This window comes from Macaca mulatta, chromosome 14 (genome assembly GCF_049350105.2).
Source record: "Macaca mulatta isolate MMU2019108-1 chromosome 14, T2T-MMU8v2.0, whole genome shotgun sequence".
NCBI lineage: Eukaryota > Metazoa > Chordata > Mammalia > Primates > Cercopithecidae > Macaca > Macaca mulatta.
The window spans coordinates 59,365,831-59,389,915 of record NC_133419.1 but is presented as its reverse complement, the minus strand read 5'-3'; the positions used below and the strand labels follow the sequence as shown (position 1 = coordinate 59,389,915).

The window sequence follows — 24,085 nt, the reverse complement described above, 5'->3', positions numbered from 1 at the left end:
ATGGGGTTGATGGTGTGGTACAGGCATAGAAGGCACACAGCAGTGCAGACAGACTTTATTAGTGATATCAATACAGTAGAGGTGCCCACGGAGCAAAGGGAAGGGACCCATGCCTGGACCAGTCCCTTCCTCCTGCCCCTGCTGGGTCCCAGGAGTATGAGGCCTGGCCTGGGCCAGTTCCTCCTGTTCCACCTGAAACACATGGGGATGGAGAGCCAGGGCTGGCCTTGCTTCCTGCTCCTCTTGTTACCACACCAGTGTTATGACTTCCTTGAAGGGATTAGATCTCTCCCTCCCCAGCTCCTAGGCAGGGAACCCTAGCTACTGGGGAGGGGCATATTTGGGAGGCCTAAGGCCTAGGAATAGCCTCTAGACCCCTACCTGACCCACACCCTGTAGTTCCCTGGGGCCCGACACAAGCAGGTGGAGGGAAGGCAGAGGCTTCTTCATGGGGTATGGGTCCCCAGCCGTTTGGGCTTCAGGGAGCCCCACAGCGACTGAACACCCCTGCGGACAGTCCACCCTACACGCCGTGCCACGGACTCAGCAGGGGGTGCTGGGAGGCAGGAAGTGGAGGCCTGGGAACGGGCATCCAGACACTTCTGGTAGCGAAGCTGCGGAGGCAAGTAGGGCAGTCACTCTCCAGCCTGCCTCACATGGTGCCACGCCACTACCACACCACCCTACCGGCTTACCATGCACGCAGCCTGCACAGCCTCTGAGAGGCTAGCAGCATTGGGCTCGCACCAAAACATGTGGCAGCAGAAGGAGGCTGGGCCGGCAGCCATGATGAATGCAAATGTGTGGACATCTCTGCCCACGGCCAGGAAGGAGAGGAAACGCACCCGACACTCTCCCAGCACTGCCTCTGTCTGCATGGAAGGAACTCAGTTAAAAAGGAACACCACCCCACACTGTGTTCCACATCCATCTTAGCAGCTCTTCCCTTCACCCCGTCTCCCCTCCACAGCAAGGCAAAGCCACGACTTCTACCCCAGCTCTTTACCTGCTGGTGCAAGATGGTGAGGGTAGCAGGAGCCACACTGACATGACTTGGGGTCCACTGCTCACGGCTGCTGGAGGACAGGACTGACTCGAGGGCCCCATTAATCACATCTACCCCTAGAACATATGGACACAAGACACCATTGACGGTAGAGAGAGGATACCCCAGCTCTACCCTAGAACTCTAGCTCCACCCAGTCAAACCCAGGGCCTTTGCCCCATCCCCACTTTGCCAACCTACATCTTGGACAATGCTGTCCAAGTATCCCTTCCCTGGGTCCCCTGGCCTCAGTAACTGGACATTTTCCTACTTTTTAAAATCTTGAATCCTAGGCTGGTTATTTTCACTGGCTCTGCCTATTCCTCCACACTTGTGAACCGACTGACCTCCCAAAGTTCTGACTTCCCCAAATTGTGCTCTCTCAGCGCTCATCACACTCAGACACCACATTGCTTCACACCACAATAACTCCCAAGTCAGCCCCTACAGGCCAGTCCTCTCCCAAGACCCAATTATTTTTTAAGATAATCTATTTGAGGAGTGATTACTCTGTATCACACTGTGCTAAGTCATCACAGTGTATTACCTCATTTGTGCCCGCACAACAACTTCACAACAGATTTCCATTTTACAAATAAGGAAACAGTAGAGATAGGCAACATGCCTTAGGTCACATCAAGGAATGGAGACCTGAGCTCAGGCAGTCTGATTCCAGAGCCTGGGTTCTTAGCCATGCCTTTCTCCTACCTCTTCTCTATATTACTAGTTTTCAGAACTACAAGGGCTTTCAAGATCTTAGGTTCTACTCAAGAATGTCTATAATGTGCTCAAGGGCCAAGGAACCCAAGGTTCCTGACTTTTAGATCAATCAGGTTTCCCTTATAATGCATGTTCTCCTCCACCTCAAACTGCTGTTAAACATTTCCCCTCATGGATCCCACTTTTGCTTGCACTCAGCAAAGCACCAAGGCAGGAGCACATGGTGTGGTGAAGGCATCAGTCCTAGTCCCCACACTTATAAGCTGCCCATGTGATCTACTGTCTCTGCACAATGCCAGTGCAAAAGGCATATGCCTCTGTGGTCCAGTCCCAGGCCCTCTGCCCCTTTTAGTGCCTCTCAGCTCCCACTAGGAGCGGACCATGTGGACTCTTTGTGGGCAGAGGACAAATGTCTTCCTTGAATGTCTTCTCCCATCTTGGCCTTGCTCATCTTACTTCTGGCTGGAGCAAGGCCAAACTGCTCCCAAAAGCATGCGAGTCTTCCAAAAACTGGCCTCTCCAGAGCTGTCAAGCCTCATATTTTACTGCTCCCTCAGCTTCAGATGATTTGTGTAGCATTATTATTAACAACCAATCTTGGCAAATGGCCTGTAAGGCAGATGGGGAATACAAAACAAGAGAAGAGAATGTCCTTGAGGGACACAGACTGCAACTGAGGGAAAAGCCTCTGTCTTGACTGCCCTTTCCCCGCTGGACTGAGAAACTCCAGACTGTCATCCTTCAGGGCTCCGACTAGGTGTTCTCTAGGAAGCCATCCCTGCTGCAGGGCAGGGAGAAGACAACTCTGAGACAACTCTTACCACAACATCTTGTAACTGCTGGCAAACTTTTTTCCACACTGGGCTTTGGCCATCTCAAGAACAGAAATGGAATTTAATTAATCCCTCTGTCCCCAATTCTAACACAGCGCTTATCTGCTGAAGAAATTCCAGATGCATGAGCAAGTCACTCTCAAGGCAACATGAGCAAATGCACCCAAACTGGTAAAACCAAGTGTCACAGAAGTGGATGGGCCAGGTCATATTGCAGAGCGCTTCAAAAGCCAGGCAGAGGGGTGTGATGTTTATGACATTTAGGCCAGGGCAACTGGAAATCTCAAAGTTCAGTTGTGTGAAAGGGACATCAAAGTCAAACTGCTGAGTAGATGGGGCTGTGGGAAGTGGAGCCCGGCCTCAGAGTCTTAGGAGGTTTGGCAGGGAAGCAGTGAAAGCAGTGGAGCAAGGTATGGAAGAAGGCGGTCAGATTTGATAGCAACTCAGGACTAAAACCTACACCGTGACCTTGACCTCCAGCCCCACATGCAATCCCCCTTATCCTGGTGTGCTTTTCTTTTTTCTTTTATTTTTTTTTGTATCAGTTGTTGCCTTCTAATATACTCCATGGTTTACTCATTTTATTGTCTGTCTCTCCTTGCTAGAATGTAAGCTAAATAAAAGCAGGGATCTTTGTCACTTTTGTTCATCAATGTATGGCAAGAAGCTAGAATAGTGCCTGACACACATCAGGCACTCATTACCACTTGTTGAATGAATGAATGATTAATGAACGAATACTACAGCTTCTGGAGGGGCTAATGTTAAAAAAGGAGGTTAAAAAGGAGCATAAGATAAAGCAGGAAGTAAGTTTAGAGGCCACTTGTCCAAAAGTGTGGAGCTGATGGAGCAGTCAAGGGTCACAGGCAGTTGATCTGGCATAGGGAGGACCTGAGTCAAGTGGTAGATGCAAAGAAGCACATATGGGAGTGGGGGTAACAACCGGAAGAGCCAACAAGGGTTTAGAAGTTGAGGATGAGAAGGAGGAAAGCAAAGGCATAAGGGTCAGCATGCTTTTCTCAACTCTAGCTCCAAGTCTTTGGCAGTGCCACTGAATCCAAATGAAATATCCACTCCACTCTGCAAATCCAAGCCTTCCTTCAAAACCTCAGTTCAATCCCCACCTTTTCTAAGAAGGGTCCCCTCTTTCAATGTAAGATTTTGGACATGAAAGTCAGCACGGTATGAGGGAAAGTGCAGAGAATTAAAGATGACCGGGGTTTGACTCCTAGGTCTAGCTTTCCTGGCCATGTAATCTGAAGCTAGTCTCATTTATTCATTAATTCATTTTTTAAATTCATTCATCAAAAATCTGTTGAGTTCCTCCTATGTGTCTTTTGACATGATACGCCACCACTTCTTCAAGTAGTCTCTTTTCTTCTTCCTGCCTCTCTCCTGTTGTCACTATCATTGGCAGTTTCATCCTCCACCCATCCACTGAATGTTGGAGGGCCTCAAGGCTATGACTAGCCTCATTTCCCTTCTCACTTCAGGATGCCGACTTTCCAGGGTCAAGCTACTCTACATCCATGGCTTTGATTACCTCTACAACCCAATAATGCCAAAACTTCTATCTCCAGCCCAGACCTCTCCTCTCAGCTCCAGATCTGTGAATCTAGCTGCCAACCTGACTTTGCCTCTCAGTTTCCCCAAAGGCACCTCAAACTCAGCATGTCCAAACGTTAGCTTACAATCTCCACACTCAAATTGGCCTCTTCTAACATCTGCCACCTTGAAAGAAAGAATCCACTATCCAGAAGGTCCAACAGCCAGGAACCTAGCAGTCACCCTTAATGCCTCTGTCCCTCACCCACACTGAACCAATCACCGAGGCCTGTTGACTATACCTGTCTAAACAGCTCTGGAATCCACGAACTCCTCCTCAGCTCCACTGTTGTCCAAGATACCCTCATTATTGGCCAGGACTACTGCAACGGCCTCCTAACTGAGCTGCTCACATCCACCTCCACCCGCCTAACAGTCCCCTCCATGAAATAGCCAAAGTGAGCTTTCAAAATTCAAATCTGATTAAGGCAAGTGCACTCTTGGAGACTTCAATAACTCCTTGCTGCTCTTAGGATGAAGAAAAAATCATTAACATAATCCCTGAGATCCCTGACCTGGCAGCCTGGCCACTGCCCGGCTCTCAGCCTCATCTTGCATTGGCTTTCTTTCAGTACCTTGGAAGTGCCAAAGTGCCACCCACTGTAGATCCTGATCTTCCCCCATCCTACCCCCACCTCCATTCCACTTGACTGCATTCACTTCTATTCATTTTTTGGATTTCAGTTCAAACGTCACTTTCACAGGGAAGTCTTTTATGACCCCAGACTAGATGAAATTCCTCTGTTCTATCTTGCTACTTTCTCTCAATGAATAACTCACAATTTGTGTGATTATTTTATTAATTCCTGGTTTTTTTCTACCACAACCTTCTATAACCTCTATGAAAATGGGACTGTGGCCACTGTTCTCCCAGCGCCTAGTCCAGGGCCTGCCACATAGTAAGCTTCAAAGGTATTTGTTAAGTGAATGAACAAATAAATAGCAGATACTATGACAGCACTGAAATATAAGAGTTAACCAGATCAGGCCAGGCACAGTGGCTCAAGTCTGTAATCCCAGCACTCTCAGAAGCCGAGGTGGGCGGATCACTTGAGGTCAGGAGTTCAAGACCAGCCCTGGCCAACACAGTGAAACCCTATCTCCACTAAACATACAAAAATTAACCAGGCCTGGTGGCGGGAGCCTGTAATTCCAGCTACTCAGGAGGCTGAGGCAGGAGAATTGCTTGAACCCGGGAGGCGGAGGTTGCAGTGAGCTGAGATCATGCCACTGCACTCCAGCCTGGGGGACAGAGCAAGACTTGTCTTTAAAAAAAAAAAATTATTTGCAACAATAATATATGTGACAATTATGCTCACTGTTTCCTTCTCCTGATACTTCCAGCCCACAGCTCGTGCTGTAACACTTAACCCAGCTACAGGCTGCTGTCTGGTGTTTCCAGTCATCTAATAGCTGCCTCCCAATCCCACCAAAGCTTTTCCATGGGATGAAGGAGTGGGGTTTCCCTCTGTGCCTGGTTCAGCACGACTCACGTGGCTGATGCTCAGCGAAGGCATGCTGACTGCTGCTATAAGCAGGACAGTGAATATAGCTAGGACAGAAGTACAGGGAGGTGGGATGCATTTTAAAGGGTAGGGAGACATGAAGCATGAGGAAGGTCTGGTAGAAGAAGTATTGGAAGGCAGAGGGTAGGGGCAGAGCTTTAGGATCAAGGTAGCAGCCCCTGGGTACAGAAGGACACACATACCAACAGGTTTAGCAACAGGTACATTCCCCAGGTAATAGACTTGGAACTTCTGGACCAACTCATTCTTAGGCGCTGGGAATTCCACTATGGGAAAGAACAGAAGGTTGATCATGGTGGGAGACCTTGCTCACCCCCAGTCCCCACCAGCAGGGCATAAGCTAGACACTTGCCCAGCCGAGGTCCTACTTCCATCTCGTCCCTTGCCTCCCTTTAACCGGAGTCCCTCCACTTATTGGAGTATTCAGTCTTCATGTGTTCATTTTTCTATCAGCGCTGTCCAGGAGCTCATGCCTTTCCTTGAGTCGCCCACCTTTGCCAACAAATCTGATCTGGACCTGGAGGGGTTTTGACACTGACCTTGGAAAGGGACATCCACAAGTTTAGAGTGGTCCAGGGAGAGTCCATTCACCAAGCAGCGGGCATTACGCCGTTCGGCCATGATCTGAGGAAGGAAGGGAGGCGAGGAGCCAGGGAGAATCTATTAGAGCCTCATTGCCCTGGGGCCCCCCCACCCTACTCAGTAACCCCACCCACACCCTTGTAGAGTGAAGGTGGCAGCTAGTCCAGGGAGTGGAGGGGGCCGTGCCTTAGAGCAGATCTCATGCAGGCTGGTGGCGATGTTCTTGGCGGGTGCCTCACAGCGAAACACGTGGCACTTGAGCATCTGGGTCAGCTTATCACGAGCTACGTAGGCAAAGTCCCTGTTGGGGGAGGGGCACCTCAGTGTCTCCCAGTACCATCCAGTGCCAAGCCTGGTCCCCACCCCACCCATGTCCTCCCTGCCCGTCACAGCTCCTCCAGGGCTTCTGCCCACAGCTGGTTCCCCATAGGTGCTGTCTTCTGGAGGGAGGGTAGACAGGCAAGCATGCTGAGGTGGAAGGTAATGGTGGAGCATAGCAGGTTGGAAGGGGCAAGGCAGAAGAGGGAAGCTTGGGTGCTTCCAGGCATCTGGTCCAGGTGCAGGAGGGGGAAAATAGGCATAGTACCTCTCTCTGGGTCCAGCAGCACAAGAGAGGCAAAGAACAGAGTTAGAGAGGAGGACTCTGACGCTGGATGAACTCCCACCCTGGAATCCCAGGCCCTGTTCCCACCTTCCACTGTCCCGCCCAACGCCCCACACACGGATGCTGATGATGGGTTGGGCGTGCAGCAGTGCCTGGCTCTGTGGCTCCACTAGCTTTAGCGTCTCGTCCTCCAGCTGTAGTAGCAGATCCTTTCCCTGCAGGCCCAGAAGCAGGCACTCAGTGGGACTCCAGCCGGGATGGTAGCTGATCTCTGATCCTGCAGCTCAGGGGATGTTAGCCACAGCTCTGGGGCCCCTGCTTTGGTGTCAGACCACCCGCCCTGCAGGCCTCACTCTAGTGGAGGTCACGTGTCATCTCTCACATCGACTCCACTGTTGTTAGGCTACCATCTCGCAAGGTCCTAGCCTGGGGTCACTCATCCATCCCACAGGGCTGCCACTTACGGAGGGCCAATATGCCCCTTTCCCAGCCTGCTTGTGGGCAGGTCAGACCTCCCATCTCTCATAATTCCCTTCACACTCTCTCATAGTACCACCCCTGCTGGCTCAGGTCCTTACTTCCCCCCAGCCCCCAGACATGGGGTCATGCAGGTTGTTTTTGTGGTAAGAGAGCTGACGGATGCAATTGTTGACTGCCACACTGCTGCGTCCAGGGGCCAGCTCCTCCTCGGTCATCTCTACCCAGCCTAGGGATCGCACGGCGAAACACTGCCAGACACAGAAGAGGGGCAGGAGGCAGAGGATCGGAGTCAAAACTGGAGAGCCCTCAGCACAGGACACAGCAGAGTTCCTGAATACAGAGTATGGCAGGAGGCAGGGTGTTCTGAACTAAGACGGAGAAGCTCCCCAAACAGGATGTGGTTAGGGAGAGGGGGATGTGGTGAGGGTGAGGGAGATGTCATATGAGACCCTGGCTAGTACAAAAAAGCACCTGAACCAAGACTACGAGGGCCCCCAACCTGTCTGTTGGGCTGGTTGATTTAAAAATTGGAAGTGCCTCCAGCTCACTCACAGGGCTCTTTGCTGAGGCTGGAAGAACTCCTAACTCAGGACCTGGGGGACTGCACTGAGACCCCTCAGAGCACAATATTAGGGGCTGTCCTACACACAAGAGGGCCCTGGTCTCAGAATGGGTGTCAGTCTTGAACAAACCTTTATCCCTGGGTTGGTATTCCGTGGGGGTAGCTTCTCCTCCTCTTGGGGCAATGGCTCTGGGCTGGAGGCAGATGGTAATACTTGGCACAGGGCCCCCATAAATGGAGCTGTCCCAAGGCCCCTTCCAGACAGATCCATCCCACTGCCAACCCACTGCATCTGGCAGCTCACCTGAGGCTCTGAGCTGGGAAGGTCAATGTCCCCTCCTCAGGTTCCTTCAGTCCCAGCTCCATTGGGGCCTCATCACTGGGTTCATCCTTGGGAAGGGGATTGAGGAATCAGGATCAAAGTGATGCACCTCCTCCAGCTATCCCATGGTAAAGCAGGTCCCCTTACTCACCTTCCAAAACTCTCCATCCTCAAAGCCTTCTCCGTGAGCAAAACCTGTCCAGGTGAGCTAGGAGGAGGGAAGGGAGTAGTGAGCGAGTGTCCTATCCTACTCCAGCAGCACATACTCCCTCCTCTGGCCCAAAACCAACAGGCCTGTGAGCCTCACCTGGGACTCCTCTTGGGGGCTGCTCCCTTGTGAGGGGGAGGCCCGGCCGGGGGGTTCCCACTGGGTGGTCCCTGTTGGGATGTGCCAGTAATAGGTCCCTGAGGTGTCCTGGACCCTCATCCATCCAGCCGGCAGGTCGGAATCCGTCTCGAAGGCGTTAGGGTTCCAGAAGGAATCTGCCAGGTGGGAGGCTTGGTGAGGGTCAGCCTTCCTAAAGAGCAGACAGTTGGTGCCTATGCCCGGTCCCCTCTGAGACCCCATGGTTGAGAAGGGGTGGAGGAAAAGCTATACCACAACACAATTCCTGCTTCTGCCTAGAGCCTATAGTCTGGAGTCACCACATGTGGGGCCACCAGTAGGGGACATGGCTCAGGTCTCCTCCTGGGCCCTGTTGGTGGCTAATGTGGCCACACTGTGGAAAGGAGGAAGGCAGGGAAGGAGGAAGGAACGGAGCAAGGAAGGTTGGGTGACCCCAATTAACCTCCTTTCATACATATCTCTATCTCAGTGAACACAAAGGGGAACACTTTTTAGCTCCTGCACACATACATGTACACACAGACACACAACACATACAAGCCCTACCACACACCTGTGCAGCCACAAACACCAGGGTATGCAACACAGAAAATGCCAGCACAGATGGCAGGTATCACACACAGGTGCACATGTACGTGCATGGGCAAACATACACACCAACCTTAGCCATACACTTATGCAGACACCACAGAGGCATGCACATGCAGCTAAACATATGAGCCCCTGCCACACAGGTGTGCAGATACCATACCACAGTGGCACCTAACACATGTGTGGGTACCATACATACAGGTGGACCCACACTCAGACACACGGCATACATCAAACCCTGCCAAATGTGTGCAGACACCACAGACGCTCACTTCCTGACCCTTGCTGCACACAGTTGCAAGCAAACATGTCATGCACATACACACATACCTCGCATCTGTGTCATACACCCTTGTCTGCCGACAGAGCCACACCACTCCATCCCTGTAACCCGCTCATGCGTCCTCTAACTCTTCTTTCCCTGTCAGCCCCACCCCACATGATGCCCAACCTCGTGCTGCCCCTCACCTGGGCTAATGTCCTGCAGGATGATGGCCAGGAAAAAGTCCTGGGAGAACGTGGCGCTCATTCCCGGCCCCTCCCGCCTCCACCCTCCCTCCTCAAAGCCCCTCCAGCCCAGCCAGCTGGGGCTCACAGCCTGGTGCTGGGCTGCAGAGAAAAACTCATCCCGCCCCCTTCTCACCAGGGCAGAGCGTCTGCCAGGCAAGATCCTCCCCCGCTTGAAGCTTGCTAGGGAGGGGCCAGGACCACCATGCTAGGGAATCTCCTTGAGGGGGTGGGGAAGGGAGGAGAAAGGGAGGTTCATGAGACCCCAGCCCCTCCTGCTCACACCTCTTCTTCCTCACCCTGGCTCCCCTCCCCCAATCCTGAACCTCCATCCCACCCTCCAGTGGTTATCTCAGTGCCTAAGCCAAGCCCAGTCTTAGGGATACCAGGAGACTCGGCCCCTCAGGAATACCCCAGCTGCCTGGGGCCCTGCAGAGCCTATAGCTCTCAGCATAAATAGGGTGTGGTTTCAAGGCCTTTGGGGATCCTGCCCCTGTCCAGAACCTGCACAGCCGTTTGAACCCAAGGGTGGGCTTTGAGCTCCTGAGCCCCAGCAAGCTTGAGGCTGGGCTTGGGGCTTCCCAGCACCACCCCCCACCCCTCACCTGCCAGGGCCCAGCTAGGCTGCAGCGTCTCCTCGGCAACCGCAGCACCAGGACCGGCTGGGAGCGCCCAGACTGCTGACGTGCTTCCCGTTACCAGGGAAACCAGGAATCCTGACTGGTCCAAGAGGCAGCACTAAGGGACAGGCAGTCCCAAGACCCCAGCTGCTGGGCAACCAGACACAGCAGGGCTGGAAGTGGGCGTGGTTACTCCAAGGTGGCTGCACACCTGATGAGTTATTCAGGCAGGGTGCTTCACCATCCTCAGCTTCCAAATGACGTGGGCCCACAGACACCCAAAGAGGAGTGGCTCTTGCCCATCCACCTTCTAGGCAGCCATCACCGCCTCTCCCCGCCCCCACTTCCCCCTAACTGACACCCTATGGAATAAGGTTTTCAATAGGCACCTGAAACTTAACTGAGGCTCAGGGAATACCTGCTGTTCCCCAGAGACCCTCCATTGCCTCGGGACTCTCCTGCTAAAACCTTCCAGAAACACCACACCTAAGGCCTCCATGCCCTCCACAGCCACAGTCTGCTTCAGGAGGGCTGGACACTTCTGGAATCTGGGGACCAGTTCACCATCTCCTGACTGAGTGACACACACCAATCCATCTGCCATCCCTGACAGCCTGTACCTTCCTGCTTCAGAGAGCTTCATCCTTCCGATCTGTCCTGGAAGGGCAGCTTCTCCCCGCTTGGCCATCTGGGAGGCCCTTCTGGAGCTTGGCACATCTCCCTTCAAGCACAGCCCACCCAGGCCTTTGCTTTCACATACATGCATTTATTCCAGAACGTACACCTTCACTCCTGCATCGATTCATGCAGACACTTACACATAAAATATATTAAATGTTCACATATCATTCCTTCCTTCATTCATTCATTCATCCACAAATGCCTTTAGTGGCAAAGCCAGGTGTACTCACTTGCTCAGGAATCAGTGATTGACTTAATGCTCTCCCCTTCTCTCCACCCCACATAACTAACATAGCCCAGGCTACTAGCATTTTTTTACCTGGATCATTGCAAAAACATCATTAACTGGTCTTTCTCTTCCTGTCTGGTCTCCTCCAATCTCAGCTGCACACTACAGCCCAAATGATTCTTCTGAGATGCTAAACTAATCAAGTAATTTTCCAACTTAATCCTCTTAATTGTTTTGCACTGCCCTCAGGATAAAGTCCAAATTCCTCCCCAGGTTTTATGTGTTGTCATGAACCCCTGTCTGCCTCTCAGCCTTACCTCTGGCCACTCCCCTTCTCTCTCTTGGCTTGGGACACGCCCCTTGTCCTCTCCCAGCCCACCTCCCTTTCTCTCGATTTTCACCTGGCTATCACCTACCTCTCCTTCAGACATCAGTATACAGGTCCCTTTAAAACTGACCCATTGCCCTCTCCCCCACCACTCTCACAGGCAGGGTCAGGGGCCCCTCCTGGACTTCCCCAGCCCCAGAGAGCTCATCGCACTGATCATAACCTCCTGTTTCTTTCTTTGTCTCCTCACCAGGCTGTGAAGGCCAGGAGGGCAAAAACATCTTTGCCTCACAGTATACATTTCCAGCATTTAGGACAAGGCCTGGAGCAGAGTATGAATTCAACACAGGTAGTAAAGTTTATTCATTTATCATTCATTTAATTCATGAATTCATGCATTTATGCATTCAATCCATAGCTCTATGAATATCCTACAATAGGAAGGAGAAAATAATTTTTGCTCAATTCTAGCCTCATTTCTGCAGAAGCACAAACCTTCTCTGCAGCCCTCTTGGTCATAGCAACACAGTCATAAAAGAGTAATCAGTGACTTGGCCCCTTTCCTGGGCTGGCCCCCACCTCTATCCTCAATTCACAAAGTCTCCACCAGTGCAAGATCCTTGAGAATCCTCTCACCCCTCCAACATCCTTGCTGAGGTCACTGCCCAGCAAACCCATCCCAGCTCTTCAGCAATACTATCCTCCTATTCCTAGAAGCTTCATAGGTTATTCATAGTTGCAGCCACTACAGTGACCATCCCAGGGGCAACTGAGCAACTAGGCCTCTATCTGGTCACTGACTCATACCTCCTAGTCTTGCAAACTTGCAACCTACAACCTGCAGACTGATGCAAGCCTCAGATAGATTGTGTGTGGCCTGCACCGTGCTTTTTAAAAAATAGAATTTGTCGTTAACATTTAGAAATTGGGCTATTTTACACCAATATCTAGTTTTCAGTTTCCCTTTAACTGGCTGCATTGAGACTACATTTTTCCTCACCCCAATACCACAAGTAATCAGCTGGAGTGCAGGAGGGGCTGTTCCTTTTAAAAGGAGTTGAGGCAATGACTGCCAAAGGCCACTAACATCATGAAAAGAGAGGCAATCAGACTTTGCCTTTGGTAGAAGTATTTAAAATACCACCTATGAAATATGCTTGCAAAAGCAAAACACAAAAATGCTCAAATCTGAATCTGATCAAGGCTCTAGAACTAACTACCAATTTACAGGAAATCCAGGGGAAGAGGAGCATGGTAAATACCACCACAGGAGAGAGTCTGAAAAATCCAGACCATAGAAAACCCAGGACAAACAACATGATTCTTCAGTTAAAAAACAAAAGCAAAACTGCAAGCAAAAAACAAATAGACAGGGGGAACTTGATCAAACGAAACTTTAAGAGATGGATCAGGCCAGACATGGTGGCTCACGCCTGTAAGCCTCGTGCTTTGGGAAGCCAAGGTAGGAGGATTGTTTGAGAACAGGAGCTCACAACCAGCCTGGGCAACATAGTGAGACACTGTCTCTACTTTTTTTTTTTTTTTTTTTTTTTTGAGATGGAGTCTCACTCTTATTGCCCAGGCTGGAGTGTAATGGCTCAATCTCGGCTCACCATGACCTCCGCCTCCCATGTTCAAGTGACTCTCCTGCCTCAGCCTCCCGAGTAGCTGGGATTACAGGCGCCTGCCACCATGCCCAGCTAATTTTGTATTTTTAGTAGAGATGGGGTTTCACCATGTTGGCCAGGCTGGTTGTGAACTCCTGGGCTCAAGCAATCCGCCCACCTGAGCCTTCCAAAGTGCTGGGATTACAGGTGTGAGCCACTGTGCCCAGCCTCAATCCAGCCTTTTTAAAAACATAAATATCAACTGGATATTTAATGATACTAAGAGATTATTATTAAATTTCTGTAGGTACACTGATATTATGGTGGGTTTTTCTTAAGAGTTTTATCTTTCAGAAATGCAAAAGTAAACTTTGTTGTTGTTGTTGAAAAAGGGTCTCTGCCATCCAGGCTGGAGTGCAGTGGCACAACCATGGCTCACTGTAGCCTCGACTTTCTCGGGCTCGGGTGATCCTCTCAGGTCAGTCACCTGAGGAGCTGAGACCACAGCTGCTGATGCCACCACTCCCAGCTAACTTCTTTGTATTTTTTATAGAGGCGGGGTTTTGCCATGTTGCCCAGGTTGGTCCTGAACTCTTGGGCTTAAGCAATCTGACCATTTTAGCCTTCCAATATGCTGGGTTACAGGTGTGAGCCACTGCACCCAGCTGTAAACATTTATAAATAAAAGTATTTGCTTCAGAATAACCTACGCTGGGCCTAGGAATGGAAGACAGCATGTAGGTAGCAAGATTAGTTATGTATTGATAATTGGTAAAACTGGGTCATGGGTAAATCAGGCTCATTATTCTTTTCTCTCTACTTTTGTATATGTTTGAAAATGTCCAGAATGAGTTTTTCGAACGGGGATGGTGTGCAGCCCTAGGCTCATTTGAACTGCATGTTCTCTACAAAGATTGCACAGTTTGGGGTATGGGTATGGTGTTCGCTGCCTGGTGAAGATGGGGATCTTTCCTAATCTTTCTTAGACCCCCATCTACAGAACTCCAGGGTTGTGACTATAGCCCATTATCTCCATCCTTTGTTCCTCAGCTTTTCCTGTATTCTCTACATGACATTAGAAAATGTGGAGACTCAGCTGATTTAAATGGGACATATTTAATTATTAAGCCCTGGAATCCTAGTATCTACTCTCCTCCCCCTACCCAAAGCGTTTTCTTTTCTAACTTTTAGTCAATATCCTACTCCTGACAGCAGCTCCCCACAGACGTGACCTGTTAAAACGGGGCAGACTGTCCCAAGTGCACCTAAGTGCACTGTGCTCTGTGCTGTGGTGGCAGTGTAACACAGGGCCAAGAGCTCAGACCTGGACTCAGACCTGGTCTAGATCTCAGCTCTATTGTAATCTCAGCCTGTCTGTGGTCTTGAGAAAGCTACTAAACCTCTCTGGGTCTCTTTTTTGTTATCTGTAATATGGGGATAATCATAGTATTTACCTCACAGCTTTACTGTGAGGATAAAGCCTGAAAATGCTGAGTAGAGGGCCAGTTACCTAGTCAGTGCCCAGTAAACAAACTAGTCCACTTACCAACCATGGTGGCATGCATAATGAACAGATCTATCCATCCAGGCATGCATGATGGTCAGATCTACCAGAATGTCCAAGCACTCTCTGAACGAGAAAGCCTGGACATGGCCTGCTGTGGCCTCAGGACATGGGCTTTCAGCTCACATCAGGCTGGCACTGGCCTCTATATGAGAGGCCTAACCTCTGCCCTCACACCCTCCCACATGCCCATGTCAAGCTCCACAAGGTACCTGTGTCCTCTGGGGAGCCATAGGAGGGGCTGCCCTGGGATAAGGTAGCCCAGCTTGAGTCCTCGTCACTGGCTGCACTGTTCCGCATGCCAAACAGCAGGCTGGCACTCTTGCTGTGTTCCCGGGGGCCATCTGTAAGGGCTTGGGGCCTGGGAGGGGCCTCCACACTCTCCAGGGTCTCAGGCAGCCCTGGGGGAGAAGATAAGTCCTCCTCCTCCTCTTCATCATCATCCTCCTCCTCCTCCTCCTCAGCCTCCCCTGCCGCCTTCTCCTCTCCCTCATCTGGCCCCTGCTCTTGAGTGCTGATGATCAGGCCAGGTCCTCGTAGGCCTCGGTTGGCCGCGTTGTGGGCTGAGAGCTCCAGCTCAGAGTACAGGTGTATCAGGCCTTTGGGGCCCAAGGGTGCCATCTCAGGCTCCTGGCTGGCCTCCTCCGCCAAGGTCAAGGTCACATTGCGGTTCTGGTCACGGTGGGCCGTGGCGGCCCGCCGGAGTTGGTTCTGGCCCTCTTTTAGCCACTTGGCATTGGCAGGGCCTGGTTCAGGCCCACCACCCTCCCCCATGGCGCTACGCAGGTCCTTGGGTCCCACAGCTGTGGCCTGCAGCTTGGCGTTGAGTAGCTGGTTATGGGCAGCGTGCAGAGGCAGGGGTAGGCTCAGTGTGGGGCCTCCGTGGCTGTTGGCATTAATGGCCGACTGGCTCAGTGATGATGGAACAGACATGGCCTTGGCAGCTCCTGTGGGGTGGGGAAGGGAGATGCTGTTGAGCCTCTGGTCCAGAACAGCAGCATCACTGCTTCTGCCCCAGGGCTACGCCCTGTGCCTCCTCATCTCCCTGCACTAAGCAGGCTAGCACCCATGGCTCTCTATCCTATGAGAATGACTGGGCTCATCTTCTGTCCCAGCACTATCGTCCCCATCACAGGCCAGGCCCAGGTCTGAGGCTCAACCCATCCCTATATCCCCTGCCCTGAGCTTTCTGGGATGGCACAGCTGGTGCCTGCTCCGCCCTCGATCCCACCAGCAGGGCCTCCACACAATGGCTCTCTGTGCCTCCCCACCCCCCAGCTCATCCACCCGGGGCTTACTGTGCCAGGAACACCACTAGAGTGGGACTGGCTCGTGTGTTTTGGACACTGATCACTGACTGCCCCTCTCCTGCTGCACTTCCATCCCAAGCCCCACCACTGTAAGCTCCTCCGGCTGTGTTCCTATTCCCATAAGTCACTCAGCTCAACCAGCCCCCAAGCCCACCCCATACTAGGGACTGTGAGGACAGGAGGAAATAAGCTGCAGAACCAGCCCTACAGGGCATGGCACAGGAAGGCAGGTCACAGAGGGAGGGTGCTCGGTTGCAATTCACGGCTCCGCTGGCCAGATGAAGCTACATCTTGGTGACAATTTCCATGAAGTAGCTCCCCTTGGGCACCGGTCCCTCTGCCAGCCCTTATAATGCCCTGTCCTGGATCACTATGGGAGCCTTTCCCCTGGGCCCTTCAGCCTTTCAGATCTTTGCTTTTTGGGGTTTTTGTTTGTTTGTTTTTGTTTTTGAGATGGAGTCTTGCTTTTGTCACCCAGGCTGGAGTGCAATGGCAGGATCTCAGCTCACTGCAACCTCTGCCTCCCGGGTTCAAGTGATTCTCCTGCCTCAGCCTCCTGAGTAGCTGTGATTACAGGTGCCGACCACAACGCCCAGCTAATTTGGTATTTTCAGTAGAGATGGGGTTTCACCATGTTGGTCAGGCTGATCTCAAACTCTGACCTCATGATCTGCCCACCTCGGCCTCCCAAAGTGCTGGGATTACACGCGTGCACCACTGCGCCCGGCCCAGCCTTTCAGATCTTTGACCAAATGTCACAGCCTCAGTGAAGCCTTCCCTGAACACCCATTTTAAAACCACAGGCTACCTCAGTCCCTCCTCAGCAATCCCTAACTCTTCCCCAGCGCCTGTCACCATCTGACAAGCCAATTTGTTATTTACTTTGTCTAATGATTGTCTCCTCAAGACTACAATTTATAATCTCCGTGTTGGTGAGGATTTTGCCTTTTTGGTTAAATACAGTATGCCTAGTGCCTAGTGTAGTCTTGGCACAGAGCAGGACCTCTATTAATATTTGTTGAATGAATGTATGAATCAGTCCCCATTTCCTCCAGGCTTCGCTTTGGCCTCTCCTCTGCCAGTGTCAGAAAACACTTTGGTTATGTTACTGAGCCTCATGGTGCCCCACACAAACTCCACCTGCCTTTCAGGGAAGTGGACGCCCTGTTCTACAAGGCCAGCTCCCCTCCCGACACCTCCCTCTGCCTCCTCACAGCCCTTTGTGGCTCAGCTTCTCGCAACCGTTTCAGTCCCAACTATCCTTCCAGCCTGCCACCCAGGGACCCACCCTTGGCCCCATTCCATCCTCCCCACTCTCCCTGACCTTCCAGCTGCTCTGCTGCTCTCCTTCCCGGACCCCCACAAGAAAGTGCTCTTTCCCTGGAACCTTACCGGCCCCCGATTTCAGTTATTTCTCCCTAACCAACCACTGCCCACTTCTCTCTCATCCTTATCCCTCCATGCAAGCCGTCCTTCAGACAGCCCCTACCACATTACTCTCTCCTCCTTCGATGGCCTCACTGATTCTCTCTTCCTACCCGACCCTTCCACCAACACACAATTCTCCCTCACTGACTGTCCCAACAAACACTGCACTGCGCTCTTTCTAATTCCCACTGTACAGACCTTTCTCCTTGATGTCTTATCTGAGAGTTCCCTATCTCTCTGTTCCTCCACTAAGGAGTTCTTTCTTTCCCCGACTCCCCACTACCTCCCTTCCCTCTGTGTCCTCAGCACTGAGCAGAGGTGTTGCTTTGCAGCTGCCTGAGCAAGGCTTGCCCATCTCTCCAGGCGCAGTGCGCCCAGGCTGGAGTGCAATGGCATGGTCTTAGCTCACTGCAACCTCTGCCTCCTGGGTTCAAGTGATTCTCCTGCCTCAGCCTCCTGGGTAGCTGGGATTACAGGTGCCCACCACCACGCCCAGCTAATTTCTGTATTTTTTTTTTTTTTTTTTTTTTTTTAGTAGAGATAGGGTTTCACCATGTTGGCCAGGCTGGTCTCGAACTCCTGACCTCAAGTGATCCACCCGCCTCAGTCTCCCAAAGTGCTAGGATTACAGGCTTGAGACACTAAGCCCAGCCCCACAGCTCACCTTTCTATGTCTCTAGTTCCTCAGACCCTAGTGCGATGCTGCCCATACATCTGTAAAATGAAAAAGGTTTATGTGCATGTGTCTGCCTCACGTGTAGCTGTTGATCTGCTCAGTGTGACTCCTCCTGGCCAATGAGAAAACTCATGGCCACTGGAATAAATGAAGAAAAAAATAGACAGCTCTGCCTCCTCCCAGAACCACAGTAATCTTCCAAAAATGGAAACCAGATTGTGTCACTCCCTGGTTCAGAAAATTAGAGGGCTCACCACTGCCTTTCGGATAATGTCTGCACTCGTTAGCAGAACACCCAAGAGCCCCCTTGAGCCAACCTCTATAACCTGTCAGACCTCTCCCCACCTCCCACCTCCTTTATACCTTATACTCCAGCCACAAGCAGTGTGGCAGATTCTGGAACATGTCGCACACTCTTAAAGCCCTGGGTCTTTGTTTATACTGCTCCCTCGGCCTGGAATTCTGTCTCCCCTTGTGAAAATCTCTGCTTGTATTTCAAAGCTAACCTCAGCAGTCACAGCTCCTAAGCAGTCTTTCCTGTTCTCTCCCCACCATCAAGTGACTATTCTCTCCTTCGTGTCTCACAACATCCAGGACCACATTCGATCAGAATATCTGAGACGGTGTCTTATTCTATTTCACATTCCCATTATCAAAGAGTGTGTGCTGTGTGCCGCCACAGACTGGGCTGTCGCGCAGAAGGAACGAAGGGATGAATGGGACAGACACAGGGGCTGAGAGGATCTAGGAAGCTCAGAACTGGCTGGGAATAAATACCTAGAAAGGCTGTGGGGCCCAATGGGCTGGAGAGGAGCAAAGGGAGCGTTTGGGAGGGTGTCAGATAATGCCAAAGGGTCCCTGAGAGGGAAGTAAGATGGGACAGGAATCCCGGAGAGGTGAGGGCTGAGATTTAGGAAAAGGGAGTGAGGCAGGTAGCTTAAACCAACATCTTGGCTCAGACACTGTTCAAGAGTGGCATCTCCATGGGTTTCAGGAAGTAGAAGACTTCTGCCATGCTCGGAGGACCTTAAGGATGGCAAACTCTTCTCTGAAGCAGTGGTGTACAGAGCCAGGTTTCTCAAAGGTCAGGCAGAGACTGACCTCCTTGGCATTAGGAGTTATGATCTGAAAAGGGTGCGTGCGCTGTAAGGCTGAAACAGTGAAGAGCCAAGTTGACTTCAGGGCAGCCCTGCCAATCTGGTCACCAGGCCAGGAAGTATTAGAAGAGGAACGGGGAAACTGTTTAAGTGCTGAAGCTTTAGCATCTAGCCTGAGGTGGTGTGGTCACCAACACCCCACTGCTCGAGGTCAAAAAGATGACCTCAGTCCAATTTTTTTAGAGAAGGAACATAACCTAATCTCTCCCCTCTCATTGGAGTTACCAAAGGATGCAAAGAGCCAAATGGGTTCTGGCTCAAGGCAGGGAGCTGGGCAGGGGCCTCAGGGCAGGAACTGAAAGAAGTAGCCACTAAGCCTGAAGATCCTGGTATCAGACCACAGGGGTTGGGGTTAAGTCTTGCTCCAAATCAGAAGTTGTTCAATCTGACAGCTTACCATATGCCAGGCACTGTGCTAGACACAGGGGAGAGTGATGAATAAAAAAGAAATAGTTCTTCCTCTGGAGGAGTTCTCAGTGTAGGGGGAAACAGTCATTGAACAACTTGTTACAACGCAGTGTAATGGCAACATCTAGAACAGTGCCTGGCACCCATAGCATTCCCTATTTGTTGACTGAATATCACGAAGGAGGAAGAGGAGGGCATTACAGGAACCTGGGGCTTGCTATAGCCAAGACATCAGCGAAGGCCTGCCTGAGACTAGGACATAACTCTCTGTGGGCCACCCCTCTCAGAGGATGATCTCCCCTCCTAATTCACAGAGGAAAGGGAAGCCATCCAACTGGGGAACATCCTCAAACATAAAAACCTAACCAAACTTCAGCACCTATCCCTTTCTTTCCTTCCCAAAACCAACTGCTTCACCTATCATTTGGATTCTTCCTATGATACCTTTCCAGGAATTTTATACCACTGTTTATCTATTTTCTCCTCTATATAATCAACCTCTCCTTCTCAATAGGATCCACTATCTCCCAACTTGACCTGACGTTCCTCCAGAGCCACTCACTGCTATTTCCTCCCTCATACAGGCAAACTTCCTGATAGAGTTGTCTCTACTCACTGTTGCTACTTCCTCACCTCCCACTCACTCCTCAACCCTTTCCAAACCTGCTTCCAGTCCCAACACGACTCAGAAACAGCTCCTACCAAGGTCAACATGACCCCTGTGTCATTCAATCCAACAGACACAGTCCTCATCTTAGTTGTCCTCCCAGCAGCATCTGACCCCATGAATCTCTCATCCAGCCCCTATCCGTGGCCTCCACACTCTCATCTCCGCACTCCTCATCTCATCTCATCTTTTACACTTCTTGTTATTGTTTGCTGGGTTCCTAGACTCCTCTGCTGGCTCATCTTCCTCTATTGGCCATAACATGCTGGAGTTTCTTATGGCTTATTCTCATGCCCTTTCCTCTTTCTTATCCTATAATCAGTATAAATATTCATTCATGCCCACAGGTTCAGTTATACACTGATGATTTCCCAAGTCAAATCGCCATTTCAGATCCCTCACCTGAGCTCCAGACAAGTACATTAAACTTTCTACTCAACATCTCCACTTGGATGTCTCAAGCTAATATACCCACTCGTGTTTCCCACTCCCACACACTAACTGGTCCTCTTTCAGGATCCTGGCTCATGGAATGATACAATCCATCCTATTCTGTGAATCTGAAGTAGGGGTACATCTTGACATGTCCTTCTCCAGCACTTGCTATGTTCAGTCCATCCCTAAGTACTGATGATTGCCTCTCTGAGAAAAATTTCTGAACTGCATCAACTCTCCACATCCACTACAACCAAGGACAAAGACCTTAAGACAAAATTCTTCTTTTTTTTTTTTTTTGAGGTGGAATCCTGCTGTGTCACCTAGGCTATAGTGCAGTGGCAAGATCTCAGTTCACTGCAACCTCTGCCTCCCGGGTTCAAGCGATTCTCCTGCCTCAGCCTCCTGAGTAGCTGGGATTACAGGCACACACCACTATGCCCAGCTAATTTTTGTGTACTTTTAGTAGAGATGGGGTTTCGCCATGTTGGCCAGGCTGGTCTTGAACCTGACCTCAGGTGATCCGCCCGCCCCGGCCTCCTAAAGTGCTGGGATTACAGGCGTGAGCCATCGTGCCTGGCCCTTAAGACAAAATTCTATTTTTTTTTTTTTTTTTTTGAGACAGAGTCTCGCTCTGTCCCCCAGGATGGAGTGCAGTGGCACGATCTCGGCTCACTGCAAGCTCCGCCTCGCGGGTTCACGCCATTCTCCTGCCTCAGCCTCCTGAGTAGCTGGGACTACAGGCGCCCGCCACCGCACCCCGCTAATTTTTTGTATTTTTAGTAGAGACGGGGTTTCACCGTGGTCTGGATCTCCTGACCTTGTGATCCGCCCGCCTTGGCCTCCCAAAGTGCTGGGATTACAGGCGTGAGCCACCGCACCCAGCCAAGACAAAATTCTTAAATGGCCTAAATTTCCTGCTCAGTCTGGCGCCTGCCTTCCTCCTCCCTGCCCCTGGCTTTGGTCACTCTGCTCTGCAGCCTCAGTAACCTTCTTCTGATTCCTGAAAGACGTCATGTGTTTTCCTTCTACAAGGTGTTTGCACATGATTTCCATGCTGCCTGGGACCTCTTCTCCTACTCTCTAAGCTGAATCAACTTCTACTCACCCACTATATTTTAGTTCAAACGTCACATTCTCAGAGAAGCTGACCTCGACCCTCTCTCCTTATCCTCATGACCAGTTTATTTGCTGCTCTTGTGCGTTCTCAAGGCACCATACTGCTTTTCTTCATGGTATATATTACATTCATAATGTTATTCTTATTTGATTTTTCTCCTAGATTGTCAGCTCCAAGGACTCAGTCTCTTTTGCTCACAGTTGTATCTTCAGGACGTACGTAACACAGTGCCTGGCATATATTAGGTGCCCAAATCATATGTGTTGCATGAATAAGTGAGTGGAAGCATTTTTTAAAGGATCACTCTGGGTGCTGTGTTGAGAATAGTTAAAGGGAGGTAGGCAAGAGGGTATGCTATTAAAGTAGTCAAGGAAAAAAAAAAGGTGGTGGCCCAGATTAACTTTGGTGGCAGTGGGGAAAGAGTGAAATGAATGAATTTGAGAAATATTCAGGCAGTGGTGACAGAACTTGGTGAAATGAGATGCAGAGGGTGAGAGAGGGGTTAATCTCAAGTCTTGCTCATGACTCCACATTGGCAAATAGCCATTTCTGAGATATGAAGAAAGAACAGATTTGGAAGTAGGGTACAGAGAAAACCAGGGAAGATAATTTAGCTTGGAATCTATAGGTTTGGAATTCCTGTTTGTCTTTCAAGGAGATGTCAAGAGAGCAGCTGAATATATGAGTCTGGATATCAGGAAAGAAGTCTGGGCTGGATATATAAATTTGAGAATCGTTAGCATATATATGAAATTTGAAGCTTTGGGAGTGAATAAAATATCTGGGGAGAAAGAACAGAGAATGAGAGAAGACAGCTCGGGACAGAGCCAAGAGCCTCACCAGCATCTAAAGAGAGTAGGAGAGGAAGCAAATGAGATTGAGAAGAGCAGACAATGCTGTAGGGCAGAAAGCAGGAAAACGCTTCAATGAGAGTGAGTTGACATATCCCACCGAATACTACTCAAAGGTAAATGAGATAACAGTGTCTACTGGAGTTCTCCACAAGGAGGACTCCGGTGACCTTGTCCTGGACAGTTTCAGTAGGTGTCAGGGACACAGAGTGGAGTGATTTTAAGAATGAATGGGAAGTAAGGAAGACAGCAAGCGTAGACTCTGAAGGGTGGAGAGAGCTGGGACTATAGCTGGAGGGGCTCAGAATGCAAGAGATACACAGGCGGATACAAAACAGGTTAGGAATTGGCAGTGGGAAAACTCCTCCTACTGAGTATTCCTGCCAGTGCTAGGCCTCCTGGCTGAGCTGTGGACACAGCCGCCCCAGGGCACACCCCTCGGTCGCCGAGGGCAACAGAATGCGGCTTGACAGATCCAGGGCCCGGGACCCCTGCTGGAATCGGCGCGGCCTGCCAGCCCACTCCACTCCACGTCCCCTTCCCGGCCCTGGGCCTCCCCTCCCCCAATCCCCACCGCCCCTGGTTTCTCATCCTCCATACCCGCCCCTAGTCACCCTGAGGGGCAGGAGGTAAAGGGCAGCGGAGGGGGCAGTGTGAGGGCCCGAGCGGACCCTGCGATGGTGGGTATGAGGGGACGCTCCGCAGGCGCGCGGTGAGACGGCAGCCCGGGGATGGGGGATGGGGGTTGGGGGATGGGGGATGCGGCCGGCCGGGGGACCCGGGCTGCCGCGGGGTAGGGGCTGCACGATCCGCCGGCCGCTGGGGATGGGGACGCAGCGACCCGGGCTGGGCCGGGGCAGGGACAGCTCCTACCTGCGCGGCGAGGCCCCGGCCCAGATGACGAAGGTGGCTCAGGCTGCGGGGTTCGGGCTCCGCCGCGGCTTCTCCATCACAACATCCCCCGCCCAGGAGCGCGCGGGCCGCGGGGCCGCGCCCCGAGCGGCGGAGGCGCGCGCGGGGGGATGGGGAGGGGCGCCATCTTGGGGCGGGCGCGGGAGCGAGCTCGGCGGGCGCGGCACTTGCCGCAGCTTCCTGGGGGCCTCACCCTGTAGGAGACCCTAGGACCTCGGCGAGCCCCGCGTTCCAGCCCTTCCAGCAGACATCCCTGCAGCCGATTTCCTGGGACCCCCGCCTAGCGCGGCGCCATCCACTACGATTCCACACACTCACCCTGCGCGCCCCGCAGGGCCCTGGCCCCGCACCCCCGCCGGGAGACGCGCA

The 24,085-nt window shown here is 51.6% G+C and overlaps 1 protein-coding gene across 4 annotated transcripts; it reads right to left on the bottom strand.

Annotated features, from left to right (window-relative positions):
* Positions 1-39: 39 nt before the first annotated feature.
* On the bottom strand, positions 40-23,760 carry APBB1 (amyloid beta precursor protein binding family B member 1). Of its 4 annotated transcripts, XM_028833767.2 has the most exons (14): positions 23,678-23,760; positions 14,965-15,699; positions 8,587-8,762; positions 8,431-8,487; positions 8,262-8,347; positions 8,088-8,151; positions 7,494-7,643; positions 7,003-7,130; positions 6,498-6,612; positions 6,269-6,353; positions 5,912-5,995; positions 1,007-1,122; positions 696-872; positions 40-614 (listed from the first exon to the last, which is right to left on the bottom strand). In XM_028833767.2, exons 2-14 carry the CDS (start codon positions 15,683-15,685, stop codon positions 447-449), a joined length of 2,127 nt encoding a protein of 708 aa, XP_028689600.2. In that variant the 5' UTR covers positions 15,686-15,699; positions 23,678-23,760; the 3' UTR covers positions 40-446. The 4 variants fall into 4 exon arrangements, with proteins under 4 accessions (XP_028689600.2, XP_077819714.1, XP_014970469.2 ...); XM_077963588.1 differs by lacking the exon at positions 14,965-15,699; XM_015114983.3 differs by lacking the exons at positions 14,965-15,699; positions 23,678-23,760 and adding an exon at positions 9,685-10,402.
* Positions 23,761-24,085: the final 325 nt, after the last annotated feature.

Coding starts and splice junctions, on each gene's coding strand:
- APBB1 (XM_028833767.2), bottom strand. CDS start 15,685: ATGTCTGTTCCATCATCACTGAGCCAGTCGGCCATTAATGCCAACAGC. Junction 7,131..7,493: donor TGTCTGGGGGCTGGGGGGAA/GTAAGGACCTGA, acceptor CTGGGCCTGCAG/GGAAAGGATCTGCTACTACA. Junction 615..695: donor CTGTGCAGGCTGCGTGCATG/GTAAGCCGGTAG, acceptor TTGCCTCCGCAG/CTTCGCTACCAGAAGTGTCT.